The sequence below is a fragment of the Apium graveolens genome, unplaced genomic scaffold (assembly GCF_009905375.1).
Source record: "Apium graveolens cultivar Ventura unplaced genomic scaffold, ASM990537v1 ctg3371, whole genome shotgun sequence".
NCBI lineage: Eukaryota > Viridiplantae > Streptophyta > Magnoliopsida > Apiales > Apiaceae > Apium > Apium graveolens.
In genome coordinates this window covers 130,216-144,602 of record NW_027418071.1, presented here as the reverse complement: position 1 = coordinate 144,602, position 14,387 = coordinate 130,216, and the positions used below count along the sequence as shown (strand labels likewise).

Here is a 14,387-nt window from a genome sequence, read left to right as displayed (position 1 = left end):
TTTAGCACCAGTTTGAGAGAGAAAAAAATTCAAAAAAATTTGAACGTACTAATCAGTTGTTACAATTAGGGGGGTCTAGCTGTATAATAGGTTAGTTTGTATATGTGTTATAAAATATTTAAATCTTAAAAGATCCATGTATATGTGTATAATATAATGTTTTATGTGTAAAAAAATTAAATGGGTAATGGATAGTGGGTCATGGGTAAATTCATGGGTAAATTTAGTGGGTAAATTTTAAATGGGCATTAGTAGCCTTTAAGATAATATAGATATTGGTTAAGTGAAATTATGAAAATACAAATTAGTTACGAGATTGTATTTGTTGCAATTTTTTTGACCAAGTTATTCACTGTTGAATTCTGTAACATTACCCAGCAAGTAACATGACTCGCAAGTAATTTTAAATTATAAAGGACAAGTATCACATGATTTATCCAGTTAACGAATATCCCAAAAGGAGGTTAAATTCATACTAATAGAGGAAAACGAGCGATTTTTATAATATATTTTACTGTAATAGATAGTTCAGAACAAGCCATTTATGTAACATATTATATTAATATAACTTATTAGAATAACCGTGCTAATACATAAAAATATGAATTTCATGCATTTACGTCAGACCATAATTCTCACATACAAAAAAATAGCTCAATATGGTTTGTTCTTTAGTATGCTATAAACCGGACTCGGGCAATATTTGACCATGATATTATGTCCAAAATTTGAACAAAAATCTATCCAATAAAATAGACAAGTCATCCCCACTTTGACAATATTTGGTTATACAATTTGTCATTAACCCCTGCATCTATCAAGATTATATTGACATCACTAATCTCATTCACTATGCATTTCTCATCTTTTAAGCAGCATTTTCATGTGTATATTATATACACACACATATCATTACAACTAGCAACACTAAAGTTTAGTATCTATCAAGGCAACCTTTGCATTTGTACACTAGCAAGCTAGACTAACACTTCCCTACTAGAGGTCAGCTTTGGCTCTGCTTTCCTCAAGCAAAGGGAAGTGAATCCTATGAAACTGTACATGTCACATTCACCAATACATGTCTACACAAGTTTAAGGTTACTACACAGATGCCCGAGCTCTGGCCTTGCATCCATCCATGCGCTGAAGCTGGTCTCCGAAGCTGAGGTGCAGTAGAGGTAGGATCTGTATGTGATGAGGTAAAAGTAGCGCCTGCATGCAAAAACGAGGAAACAGAACAAATTAGAATAATTGACTAGTCTCTTGCTGCAGCTTACACCAAAATAAACAAGGCATATATTCGATTCTTTCATCGTGCGTGCAAAAACAGTCAATTTTAGAATCTTGCATGCACCTAGGGCATGCACAGCATAATGCATATGTATGACATGCAAGTTTTTTCCTGAACAAATGAGAACTAGACTAGGAGGTGAAGTTTGATCTATTTATTGGTAGAAACCTTTGCCATTTCACCACTTCACTTTTAATTAGTCAGAAAACACAATGCAGATATAATTGGTATGTAATGGGTACATAATTGTATAATAATCAGAGGAATATGATGTAATATTCATTATTAACACAATGGATTTGTTAGACATTTATAAAAAAATTGCAAAAACCCGAAAACAAATCTAACCTAAGCGCTTTAACACCCACGTCCAATAGGTAAGCTTGGTGTTCATCATCACCGACTGGCAACTTCGCAAGTTCATTACAATAAAAAAGAATATCATCACGCAGATGTCCAGCACCTGCACACCTATATATATATAAAGTGGAACAAATTCAGGGAACCCATCTAGAAGAATAGAAGCAAAAAAAAAAAGAGGTCCCTTATTTTGACACAAGTTTAGGTTTCAGCATGGTTAGCAAGCTCTACTACTAACTTAGCATCAATATAACATTTTTCGTTTAATTACATTCTGTAGACACACTTAAACAGACAATACAAAGGCTAAAAAGGACATATCTAGTAATTAGTATCCCCGAATCACATTATTCACTTACAATCAAAATCTATTAAGGCGTCTTATTTTTTGCAATTAATAAAAAGGTTAGCTCAATATTCATCCAGATTAAATTACATACCTCTCAATTACAGCATCGACGTCTGTTTTGCTTTCCGGACCACGAATCAGAACTCTAATGACACTTAATATGTCACGATAATCGCCAGTTCTGTGCGCATCCTCAGTTATAAGATGTGAAGGTCCCACAGGCAATCTGGGGATATCCGATCCTACCTTGCCCTCCGCTTCTAGCCTGATGCACATAATGGCCATTGCGTAGGCAACCCCACCAAAGCCTGTGTGTGATACGAAAAGATATGAACCTGCAGAGCTGCAAAAAGGGTAGTTTTAAAATTGAGGTTTTAGAATGATTCCCTCTTTAAGACAGATGGTGATAAAGGAAATATAATATATACTTCTACATATCATCGATTGTTCACATGTCCTTCACATAAGTAATTTAAAAAATTAGGAGGTACAAAATATGGAGGTTGTTAGTGGCTTATGTATCCCACATAAGTGCAAAATGAAAGTACACATAACTTCCATAATCAACCCAGAAAACACATTGATCTTCACTTTAGACTTCTGCTTCTGAACATTCTAAATTATAATGAAAATTCTACAACATTTGTATTTCGATCATTAGATCTTTACATCAATCCACAAGTCATTATGAACTAATTATCAGATGCATCTAATCTAAAACAGAAAAAAAAATCATGCTTGTTATTATGATCATGTGTTCCATGAGATTATAGCTACCCCTTTTGTAGAGAGTTTACAGATAATTTAATAATAGTTTTCTACGATATGGAATATTAGCGATATACTTACTGATCCATGCAGTACTGCACTGCGTCAATGTCAGATGTTAGAGCTTCTCTTTCTCTTGTTAATGGGATTCTTCTATATGCTATGTTAAACCCATCCTTTTCTAGAGAAGCATACACCTCGCTGGGTGTCTTCACATCATCAACAAAGATATTTTCCCAATATCCTATGATGCTAACTTGATTTAGTGCCGGATTAAATTCTTCCCGGTGTAAAAGCATACGCCCGCCAGATTGTCTGACCTCGGATATTATGTCCTCTTTCAATCTGGCCTCCATATGCTCCACCTACAATTTGAATATAAATTTTTTAAACTACTGGTCCAACATGAAAGAGTGATAAAGGGATACTTGGATATAATGAGGACAGACCGCTGGACCGGTGATTCCCACATGCTTTAAGGTATCAACCGGTTTATTGAGTTCTCTGAGGACAAAAGGTGTGCCATTGATGTAAACAACAGCTTCTTCTCTCAAATCTGTTATGATTACTCTCTCTACAATACTTCTTTTCACAGTGGGATTGGCACCCAAGTAAGCCAACGTCTCCTTTGCACCAGCAATTGTTGGAGTTGCCATGCTATACAGCGGATACCCATCTACCTGAAAGAAATGGAAAGATTTCACACACTGACGTATAGCTAAAGGTATCGAATATCATGGTATATATTATCTAAAGCATATTGAGAACTATTTACTTCATTATAACACATAATATTCGTTTGTTTATATAATGGCACAAAGCCAATTACTAAGTATATCTTACAAATTATGATCAGATAAATAGTGTGACTCTAATATGTTTGCATTTATGAGTAAATTTTATTTAGTCCTCTCTAGACTCGATTATATTTGATGTAGTCAAATGCAGGAATTCTTACACTCATGCACACAATGCTTCTATCGAGGCTCGAACCCTCAATCTCGGATAAACTACTTGAAGGCTAGCAGTGGCACTACAAGCCACCGGTAGTATAAATTCGAGCCTTGTACTGAGTAACTAAAGCAATACAGTATAATGTGGGATTGAGGTATCTATACTTAAGGACTACGGTGAAAGAAAGTCAAAAGCTTGTCTCTTGATTTTCATTGCATATGCACTGACTAGCTATTAATTTAGGTATCTGTTTAATGACAGAAAATTAATGGACTGCTTTTCGTCTCTCAAAACAAGATGAGTAACAAAAAAAATAACTTATCTCCCAAAGGGCCTTTTAAAACTTGCAAAAGCATACCTACTCAGTAATTAGACCGTCATAGGCAGATAGTGAAAAAGAAATTAATTGGACTCTTTTGGCAATATGTAACATTTTTTCTTACCTTGTAGACATGAGGAGCACCATGAATTTGTATATAGCTGGAAGTTCTTTGACCAGGAAAAAAGTACATCTTAAGTATAGACCCTTTCCCTAAAACAGAACCACAACGATCCTTTACAGTGGCTTCCATAACTGCATCACCGTGCTGAAATTCATGGGGTGTTCTTAGCTTTTCCTGAAATTGGAACAAATTACTTATCCAGTAAAGAAGAAAATTGAGTGAAATGACTGCCTCTAATCCTTATAAAATTAGTTGCTGAAAGAAAAGTAAGAGAGACGTACGGGGACTGTAAAAAATCGTCCAGGACGCAATCTAATTGACCATTTCATTGCTTGAACATCAGGTCTCCGATGAAACCAGTTCTTAAATGAAATTTTGGCTTTTTCGTAAGACCCGTCAAATGCTTCACTGCCAAGATATGCGGCAAAAGCAATCAGTCGAAAGTAACGTTCAAGGTACTCTGCACCACGGTTTAGGGCTACTCTCCTTTCCCTTGGCTCATTCTGCTGTTGATTAAATATCTTTCTGTATTGCAGAACCGCTTGACGTATGTTCTGCAGAGCCGAACATCTATCAATAATAGCATCCAAGGCCTCCCGGCATTCAACTCCATTTTCGAACAAAGTTGTTATCTTCCACAACAGTAAGATGTCATTTATTCCAAAAGTATGACTTGCTTCTTTTTCAGGCCATCCTTTCACAGGAGTAGAGAGAGACTCGTGAAAATGGTCTCCAGCTTCTTCACCACTTGATAAATCACCGTCTGCCTCTTTGAAGGAAAAATCATCCGGCGGCATTCTGATAGGTCTCCCATAATCTATACGAAGCTTCAGAAGGCAAGCAATAACAGTTCCAGTGGTTGTCCTTCCACAGCCCATCTGTAGATACTTAAGTAGCATCAGGGGAATAACGTAAAATGTAGCATTCATTACATGGACTTTCTATGTAATATGTTCGGATTGACATTTAAGCCTAATTTGATAGTAAATATTTTGTGCAAGTAGCCCAGTTGAAGTTTCACCTGACAATTAAAGACAAACGCTGTGTTTTTGCAAGCAGATGCTATATTCATAGCCAGTGTGTCAAAATCAGAGCTCCTTGGAGCTTTACCATCAGTGATAGGCACTCTAGCATATTTGACCGGAAAACCATCAGCCTGCAAGCCTTGGAAGACCTCAAGTGGGGTCTTAACCACTTCAGGGCTCACATGTTCCCATCCAACAAATATTTTCCCGTCATCGTTTTCATGTATGACCATTATGGCACCATCATAGAGTTTAGCTTCTCTCAGGATATCATCCTTTAATCGAGCTTCCATTCCTTCTACTCTTTCACGATCGATTCCCTGTAAGTAGATATTCTGCTATCAGCTAACAGAAACTGTGTACGAATAAGAAGAAGAAAATGAAACAATAATTAACAAAGAAGCCAATATGGCATATGAGCGCTTAAAAAATCTGGATGAATAGCAAAATACAAACTTCAAGAATCTGTGATATGTTTTCAACCACCAAATTTTCATAAAAAAAACTAAAGAAACACTTCTTTTCTATTGAAATTTTGGTACAAGTATTTCTGATATATATATCAAACAATAACTAAAGAAAGATTCAAATTACATTCAACTGCTAACATAAATTCTAGTTCCACCATTCCTAACTGAAAGATTATAACTGCTGTTCAAGCATAATATTTATGTACTCACTACTCAAAGTTTCATAAGTTATAATTTCGTAAAATATGAAATGCATACCCGGTACTCAAGCATGTTTTTGTATGGTCTTTCAACCTCACGGAGAACAAACGGTTTCCCATTAATGTAGATCACAGGTTCTTCCCTCATATTATGCCAGAAAACTGGGCGGCCACCTTTAGAGCTACCGATTCTACTGATAACAGATAGAATGCCATCAACAGTTGGATTTGCAACACCATAAACTGGAAAACCAGGAATTTCTCTAAAGTTAGGGGCACCCTCTACTCTTTCTGGTAAAGAAGGATGCTGACAACCTGGACAATGATCACTTTTAAGGACCGTTTGACGTCCTAGAACCTCCCCTTTCCTTAAGCATGCAATAGTTTCCATATCAGAAGGACGAATTTCAGCAGATTCTGGAATTTTCAAAAGAGATGGTTTTGCTCTTGCATAACCAAGTGCGCCCATTGGGTCTCTCCTTAGCAATCTGCAAAATAGGGAACAGTAAGTGATAAGATGTTAGTACATGCTTAAAACAATAATGTACAGAACGTCAACTGCAGGCACATAAATCAGATATAAGGCGAACATGTAGATTAAAATATTATAGTTGAGCACAAAAACTTATTTTAATATTTAAATCTAGTAGTCCATGATGTGTGAACTATTCAGACATCCTTCACAACTGTACACCATGCATATACATGCCTACTTATATGACTAAATTCTGTATTAAAATTGTTTGATCCTGCGCAATGTCATGTATGGATGCATTAAAAATATAGGTTATCCTGGTGTCTAAATGGAGCAAATGCTTTCAGTTTGCTCTGACAGATGGTTATGTCCCGGTTAATATCAGCAAAATGTTTTGGCACACTGGATGTCGTGCAAGATAAGTAACATAAAGGTGAAAATTTTAATTGACCAGGCCCATTAACAAGGTACAAAATTAAGGTGCAGTTTCTGTATACTCCCTTGGATATATGGTGTTTTGTTAGTTTCAGGGAGACAGCAGGGCTCCTTTGTGTTCCTTGAAGTACATATCGGAAATTCCAAAATCGACCAACGACTTGGCCTTACACTTTTGAAGATGCTATGATGAAGCCATGAACAATTGAGAATACTGGAATTTTGGGATAAGGATCCAGAATTGGACGCGGATGCACGGACTCGGTATGCCACTTTGACAAAGAATTTAATATATTCTTAATTTGTGTTCCTTCCTATATATTTTAGTACTACAGAACAGATGGACAGAAAGTTAGAAAAAAACATTGATTTAAGCTGCAAGCTTTTCAAAATAATTACAAAGCGAAAGGGTATACGTATTTTACTTGGCCGTAGCAGTATATTATAAACATGAATTTAAGCATTCACAAAGAGCAACCTAAATTGGAACATTAGAAGGAAGACTGTTCCAACTTTTTTAACAAGGATATGTTATTAGACCTTCAAATTCCGGTTTTAGTTATATACAATATGATTTATCAATTAAATACTAAAATAACAGTATCTTATACAAATATGTGCACATATATTGCTACAGTATCAAGCCGGCTCGGTTCAGGATGGGATATTGTTATAACATGTCCGATAAAATATATAGACTTGTTGCTTACCTTTGTATAATAGTATATAGTTCTGGCCTCGATTGCATCCATTCGTAAAAACTGCAGCGACTGGAGGATCCAGAATTAAGCACTACTCTCTCTGTATAGAGATATACAGAAAAGCATATAAGGTAATAATATCTTTCCAAGTACTCCACAAAAAAGGACAGCAGCGCCGCCCTCTTCATCTCATCTGATTGACGCAAAACACTGTTGCGGTATGTAGAGATAGCTTCACGCAAGTTCTGTAAGGCAGTTTCAGACAACAATTTTTAATGGTGATATTATTATCATGTTTTTTTTTTCACTTTGGAAAATCAGAATTTATAATACATGATATATAATACTGCAGAACTCAATTAGTACCAGTTGATTTAAAATCTCTCTTCTAAAAGAAAAGGTTCACATGTGACAACTGGGAATAAGAAATAGTAGCACCAGCCACCTTTCTTAGAAATTGAGCTCCAACAGAGTAATAAAGGGCAATTTTCATGAGAACCGCATAAGACCTCTAGTATATCTGGGTAGATAAGAAATTGAAGAAACAAATACCTGCATAGAGGAGCATTTGTCAATGACTTTGTCCACTAGCCTCTTTCCTTCAACACCACCCTGAAACCACAAACCAATATAAAGATATTATAATTGATTTATATATTCCGGACTAAGAATTAAAGGTGAACTCATTCAAAGTACCTCCAAAACCCGTATTAAACTTCTAATTACTGTATATTCTCCTCTAGATACAGCCTCCTCTGAGTTCGGCATCTTGTCAGCAACACTAGAGGCACAGTCAGAAATTGTTCCAAGTGAAATTGTCCTTTGAATACCTATAAAAAGTAATTTACAGGGTTTAAAGAGTAGCTAATTTTTAGTTGGAATTGTAGATCTTATAGCACACAATGTGGGTAATACTAATACATACTATTAGTACATAACGTAATAGACATGATTCAAGAGTTAAATACGAAGATTACTACGAAAAGTCGGACACCAGCAATCTTAGTGCTTAATAGACATCAAATATTTTAATTGATTACAGGAGTGACATAATGGGATATATGTTGGTCATTATAATCTATCATGGGGGGGAATTTTCCATCATTTTAGAAGATTATCTATCTTTATCCAAGTAGGGCTAGCATGATAAGTTTTCAACAAAAAATCATGATAGCTAATCGATAAATCTTGATTCGTTACCTAATGCTCGGCCTGACTTATTCCAGTTGTTTTAACAGAAACCATGTTTCAAGATATTCTGCAAATGGGATGCTAAATGCTACAGGGACTAAATTCTAAAAGGCTAGGACCACTAGAAAATGTTATATGTATATTCCACCGCTGAGGATTTTAATAATACTTTTTCTACAAAGATGTAATAGTTTGGGAGAAGATCTATTCCGATATACAAAACATTAACACAAAATCCTAAGAATCAGGTCATATTTGACTGTGAGACATTCCAGAATAATCTTTAACTACTAAACAACCAACCCTGAGTGTGTATGATTAAAAACAAAGAAAGCGCCTAAACTGATATTTAAGAACATGTAGTCGAACAGAATAGAATAAGGAAGAAAGTATTTACCAGAAGATCCTATCCGATTAAGATAGATCAACGTAGCTATCACCATCCCAGTTGTGGTTCGTCCACGCCCCATTTGGCAATTAAAAATTATTTGTGTCTCTATATCAGCTTGTAAAATTCTCTGGACCTGGAATTACAATGTCAGAAAAATTAAAAAAAGGGTTGGAATTAGGTGACATATCTGAGATGTCTTTTGAAATATTTGGAACTCATTTCAAAAATATATCTCAAAATTGCATCATGACAGTAATTACAAGTATATCGTTACTTACAAAAAAAACAAGTTAAAATGCCTAAATAAACAATGTGCATGTAATGTACATAATATGCACATTACTTTAGTCTCTTTAAATTATCTTACCTTTTGCCCTACAACTGGCCAGGTTTTCATCATTTGTGATACTCTGGCATTCTTTTTGAAGCAAATGTAGTTCTCAAAATAAATGCCTTCAATTTTACATATGAACTATTATCAGCTTATGACAGAACCAAAAGCATTTATGATGGACTTCAATATATTCAGTTTTTTATCAGTATAAATGTGTTACTCATGTAAACGCAGGAAAAGATCAAAGATAATCTTAGTATAGTAGCTTGAAGTTTTAGATAATGAATGAAGTCATTGCACCAACTTGAGTATTGTTGGTAATGATCAAGCTTAATTTGACAGCAAAGATATTAATGTATCATTACACATGTTTCCATATTTATTAGTACAGTAATAGGTACGGTGCAAATACAGTACCATGCCATCTATTTGAATTTCATTCCACCTTTGCATTCTCTTTCTATTAAATGCTCTGTCATAATAAAAGTTCTATGACCAATATAAAGATTACTTTGCTTGTTTGGTCACAGTCAAGTCCTAACATCACCCACTGAGGATGTTAACCATATTTGTAAAAGTTCTAAAAAAACAATGGATCCCATCAGCCAAAAATCGTGTCCTTCTTTTACTAAGTGATCATTCAAAGTGCATGATTGCAGCCACTGAATTAAATGGCAAAACAACTCATTTACTGCTGTACTCCTAGGATAGTATCAATATCACCCATCCATATTTTAATTTACCACATTGTCATTGTACACTATATTTCACCTCTCAAATAAATAGATGGAATAAGAGTTTGGACAAGAGAAACTAGAATTTCAATTTAGTAGCATATAATCTCAAGAAAAAAGAAGGAACTCACCAGAATATCAAAGTCTTGCTCCTTCGGCGATTTTTCATCTGTTATAGGAACACGGTCATAATCTACTAAATAGCTTCTGTTCTGAAGATCCAAGTAGACCTACACCAGGGGAATTACTATTGGTTATCTATGAACTGTAATAATAATCCCTTATTTTCAGAGTTAAAAAGTAAGATTATACCTCCAACGGCGTGCTCACAGATTCTTGTGTCACTGGCTCCCACTGATCTACCATTTGACCATCTGGTAGCTCATCCGTTACAAGGATCTTGTTTCCATATCTATTTATTTACATTGGATAAATTGAAGACCAAAAAAATAAACTGTCAAGAGAAGCAATTAACAAATTTGGACAACTCAGTGAAACAAAGAAACAAAAAAAAGATAATCTGTAAATACCTTGATGCTTCATGCAGGATATCTTCCCTCAGCCGATCCTCCATTTGTTCAACCCTAAACCTGTTAATACCCTACCAAATATGAAATTTAAATCAAGTTAAAAAGGCTAGCATTTACATTAACCAGATTCTTTAAATATCGAAATGTGATCCCTTATGTTGAGGCATGCAAGATAGAGAGATACATTAAAATTTATATGTAAATATAACTTCCAACAGAACCCCTAGTAGCACAAAAAATGGATGACTAAAATGCCAAGTTATTAGCCTATATATTAAATGATGCTGACCAGTATGGATGAAAATTGAAAGATCAGATAAGAGAAAGAAGAAGAATTTCTAAAAATGCCCAAAATATGAAGCATCGGTTCGGTAACAGTCATAAGGAATGCACTGCTAGGAAGAATATTAACTAACACTGAAACCAATCCCTAATAACTAAAGAAGCGCTAAACATTTGTCTTTTATAACTCGAACTCTATCCTAACGTTATATGCCAAACATCATAGAGATAATTAGGTCATAAATCGTATATTTCCAAATGTAACTACATTAGGTATCTAACAATTATCGTTCCTTCTCCACCCGGATTATTGATATGTTAGTGAAGAATAACAAATGCACAAAAAATTGGATGCCGGAATACTTCCTAAAAAACTATGATATCCAATACTTGCTAAAGCAAATCCAGGATACTCGTATCATAATATTATAGACAGGAAAACCTTTCAAATGACTAGCACTGAATGACATAGGACAAAATAAACTCAATTTAAGGTACAAAACTACAGATGCATCCAGATTTTGGAAGAATCATCCGATGATTCATGCAATAACTATTAGCATCACATTAAGATTTACCACCAGAAGTAGGAGTTTAAATTAAAGTACACACCGTATATTCTAGATTGGAGAAGGGCCTTTCCACATCACGTAATACAAATGGGCGACCATTAATATATACCACCTGTCAAGAAGAGAAAAATTCAAGTAAAATCTTATATTGTCATAGCACAAGAACGATAAAGCAGGACTTTATATTGTCATGTAGTTGCTTGGTGACATAAAACAGAGACGTGTAGAACAAAGGTCAACTTTTACCATATGTGCAAATCTTGTGATGAAGTCCAATTTGGAAGCATATTAATTTAAGGGCACGTGACTTGTGTTTCGTTAAAGTCAGCATAACATTACGAGGGAATGTTAGCATGTGCTTTCATAGTTAATAGCATCATACAACTTCACGGAAATGAAAAATTGTCAACTTTTGCACTGCATATTACCATATATGTTTTACTTTTGCAACAGAAAATCTGAAGTCCTGATTAGAATTTGCAAATAATAAAATAGAAAAAGACTCTGTAAATATGACTAGCATGTACTTTTTGGTATTATCTTCATAAACAAGTAATGGACTATACCGGTTCCTCGCGAAGATTTATCCAGAGAACTTGTGTTTTCTTCCCATCCGCATGAGCCCCAATATGGTCAAGAAGATTTCGGATTCCATCAGTGGTAGGAATTGCAACACCATAAACATGCAATGACTCAGCCTATGAATAGTCAAGGACGACAACAACAGCAGCAGCAAAAAAGCAAAGTGAATCAGTCATAAACAGAGGACTGCAATATGTAAGCCTATAAACCATCAGATGCCTCTTAATTCGAAATGTATTATACAGATATCATTAAAATAAATAGACCTAAATCCTAATGAAACAAACTACGAGCTCTCTTATGGGTGTTAATTGACCTGGTCCAGTATCTACCAGAATTGCATTATGGCTCATTACTGTAAAGAAACTCAAAACATTGAAGAACTCTATTCTTCTTTTCTATTTTTAAAGGATCCTATTCATCTGAAAATATTCAGATTCAGAAGCTTTTAATGCATGGACCTACTAGTATATAGTAGATATAAAGTATGTATTAGACCAAATGTGGGTTCTATACTCCCATTGAACCATGGCTAAAAACTGGATTTCAAATGGTTAATGCTAGAAAGATGAGTATGAAAACTATAGGTAAATTTAAAAGGTGCCATGAATTTATCAACTTAACACCACTACAACTACATATAAAATGATAGAAAATCATTAGACACACACGTAGTTGTTATACGAAATTATCAATTATCAATTCATATATACTAATGATGATCATAATTTTTGACATTTAAATAATCTAAAAAAATGATGATCATAATGTTTTAAAATAGAGTGTTTGTCTAAACTTCAAGTCAGTTTTTGACTTGAAATTGAAAGAAACCTGTTTTTTATAATAAGTTATTAATTGATTTCAGAAAAAAAAATACTTATAAAGTGATGTTAAGTTAAAAAATGACTTAAATTCAGAAGATGGTAGGAGATTTTTTCGAACAGCTTAGTTTAATTTTATGATTGCATTTGAAAAGGAAAGTTCAATATAATTATTTCTATGTTATGTTATTAAGAACTACGAGAGGTATAATTTACACATAATAATATACTTTTAACATAGATAAATATTTCCGAAAATTGAGTAGAAGGTTAAGAACTAATTAGGTAACAAAACTATTAAGTTAATTTTCATGTGCACATCGTTTCATTAAAATAGATAAATTAATGTGCACATTCGAGTAAGTTAATAACTGAAGCAAACAAATAGAGAATTATTATAATTAAGATTAAAAAATTACTAAGCACAAAAACACAAAAACAGGTTCCACACATAAACAACTTAAAGTAATTAATATACATGGAGATAATAGTACCTGACGAAAATTGGGGGCACCATCAATATGAGGAGATAAGCGTTTGTTATGACACCCCGGGAAATGGTCACTCTTAAGAATTGCTTTCTTTCCCAGCACTGATCCATGTCTTTGCTTTATTACCAGCTCTGTAGCCTCCGGTATCGACATCTCCAAACTCTACAGTTGTATAAGTTTATCTGAATTTGTATGGTAACTGTTTGTGTATATGTAATTGCAGGTAGAGAAGAATTAACCGATGGCAATGCCGGTTTTCGAGAACCAGCCACTACCAAAGGAGACGGGAATTTTGTTTAGAGATGAAATTGAAGATGAGATATATAAATTGAATGATATTCAGAAGAAAGGGAAGGTTTTATTGAAAAGGTGGAGGAAATTCCGGATATACTCTAGTCAAGTTCATGAAGTTTTCGTTTGTTTCTTTGCTATTTGCTTTCGATATCTACAAGTATGTATAAATTATACACTAAGGTGTATGCTGCGTTTTGAATGTGAAGTCTATCCGTAAGTGTGGATTGTGAAATGACACTAGACAGTAAGGTAAAGAATGAGATGAGGGGGATTTATAGTTATAGCCTCAGTGGCTGGGGAACCTGACAATGCCAGCAACACATGAAAACCGTGTGCCTTAGTTCATCCTCTTTGTAAGCATATGCTTTTTCTTCAAACATGCTTAATATTAGCATACCACAATTAGTTTCTAGTTTATATTAGAGTTGGTTGTTAGGATGAATTAATGAAACAACCAACTAATAAATAACCTTAGGCTCTACCTAATTTTCTTAACGAACGTTTCTACTCTTTATAGTACATGAGAATTGCAATGGTATAATTGAATTTTGCTTTTGAGTTAAGAATATGTTTATTACAAATTAGCTATAATCTTATATTGTTTAAAGATTTCATGTGGTAACAAGGAGTTCTAATTTCTCATAGGATGGAAGGATATGAAATGTGATGCCTTGCGTGAGCATAAAACAAAAAA

The 14,387-nt window shown here is 34.4% G+C and overlaps 1 protein-coding gene across 1 annotated transcript; it reads right to left on the bottom strand.

Annotated features, from left to right (window-relative positions):
• Nucleotides 1-753: 753 nt before the first annotated feature.
• On the bottom strand, nt 754-13,628 carry LOC141701120 (uncharacterized). The gene is made up of 19 exons (XM_074504760.1): nt 13,403-13,628; nt 12,072-12,203; nt 11,546-11,617; nt 10,652-10,722; nt 10,434-10,533; nt 10,253-10,351; nt 9,060-9,186; nt 8,168-8,301; nt 8,024-8,083; nt 7,481-7,716; nt 5,919-6,348; nt 5,187-5,510; nt 4,447-5,043; nt 4,166-4,339; nt 3,218-3,448; nt 2,850-3,133; nt 2,092-2,343; nt 1,640-1,762; nt 754-1,212 (listed from the first exon to the last, which is right to left on the bottom strand). The coding sequence occupies exons 1-19, from the start codon at nt 13,550-13,552 to the stop codon at nt 1,083-1,085; spliced, it is 3,726 nt and encodes a 1,241-aa protein (XP_074360861.1). The 5' UTR covers nt 13,553-13,628; the 3' UTR covers nt 754-1,082.
• Between the last annotated feature and the right edge of the window lie 759 nt (nt 13,629-14,387).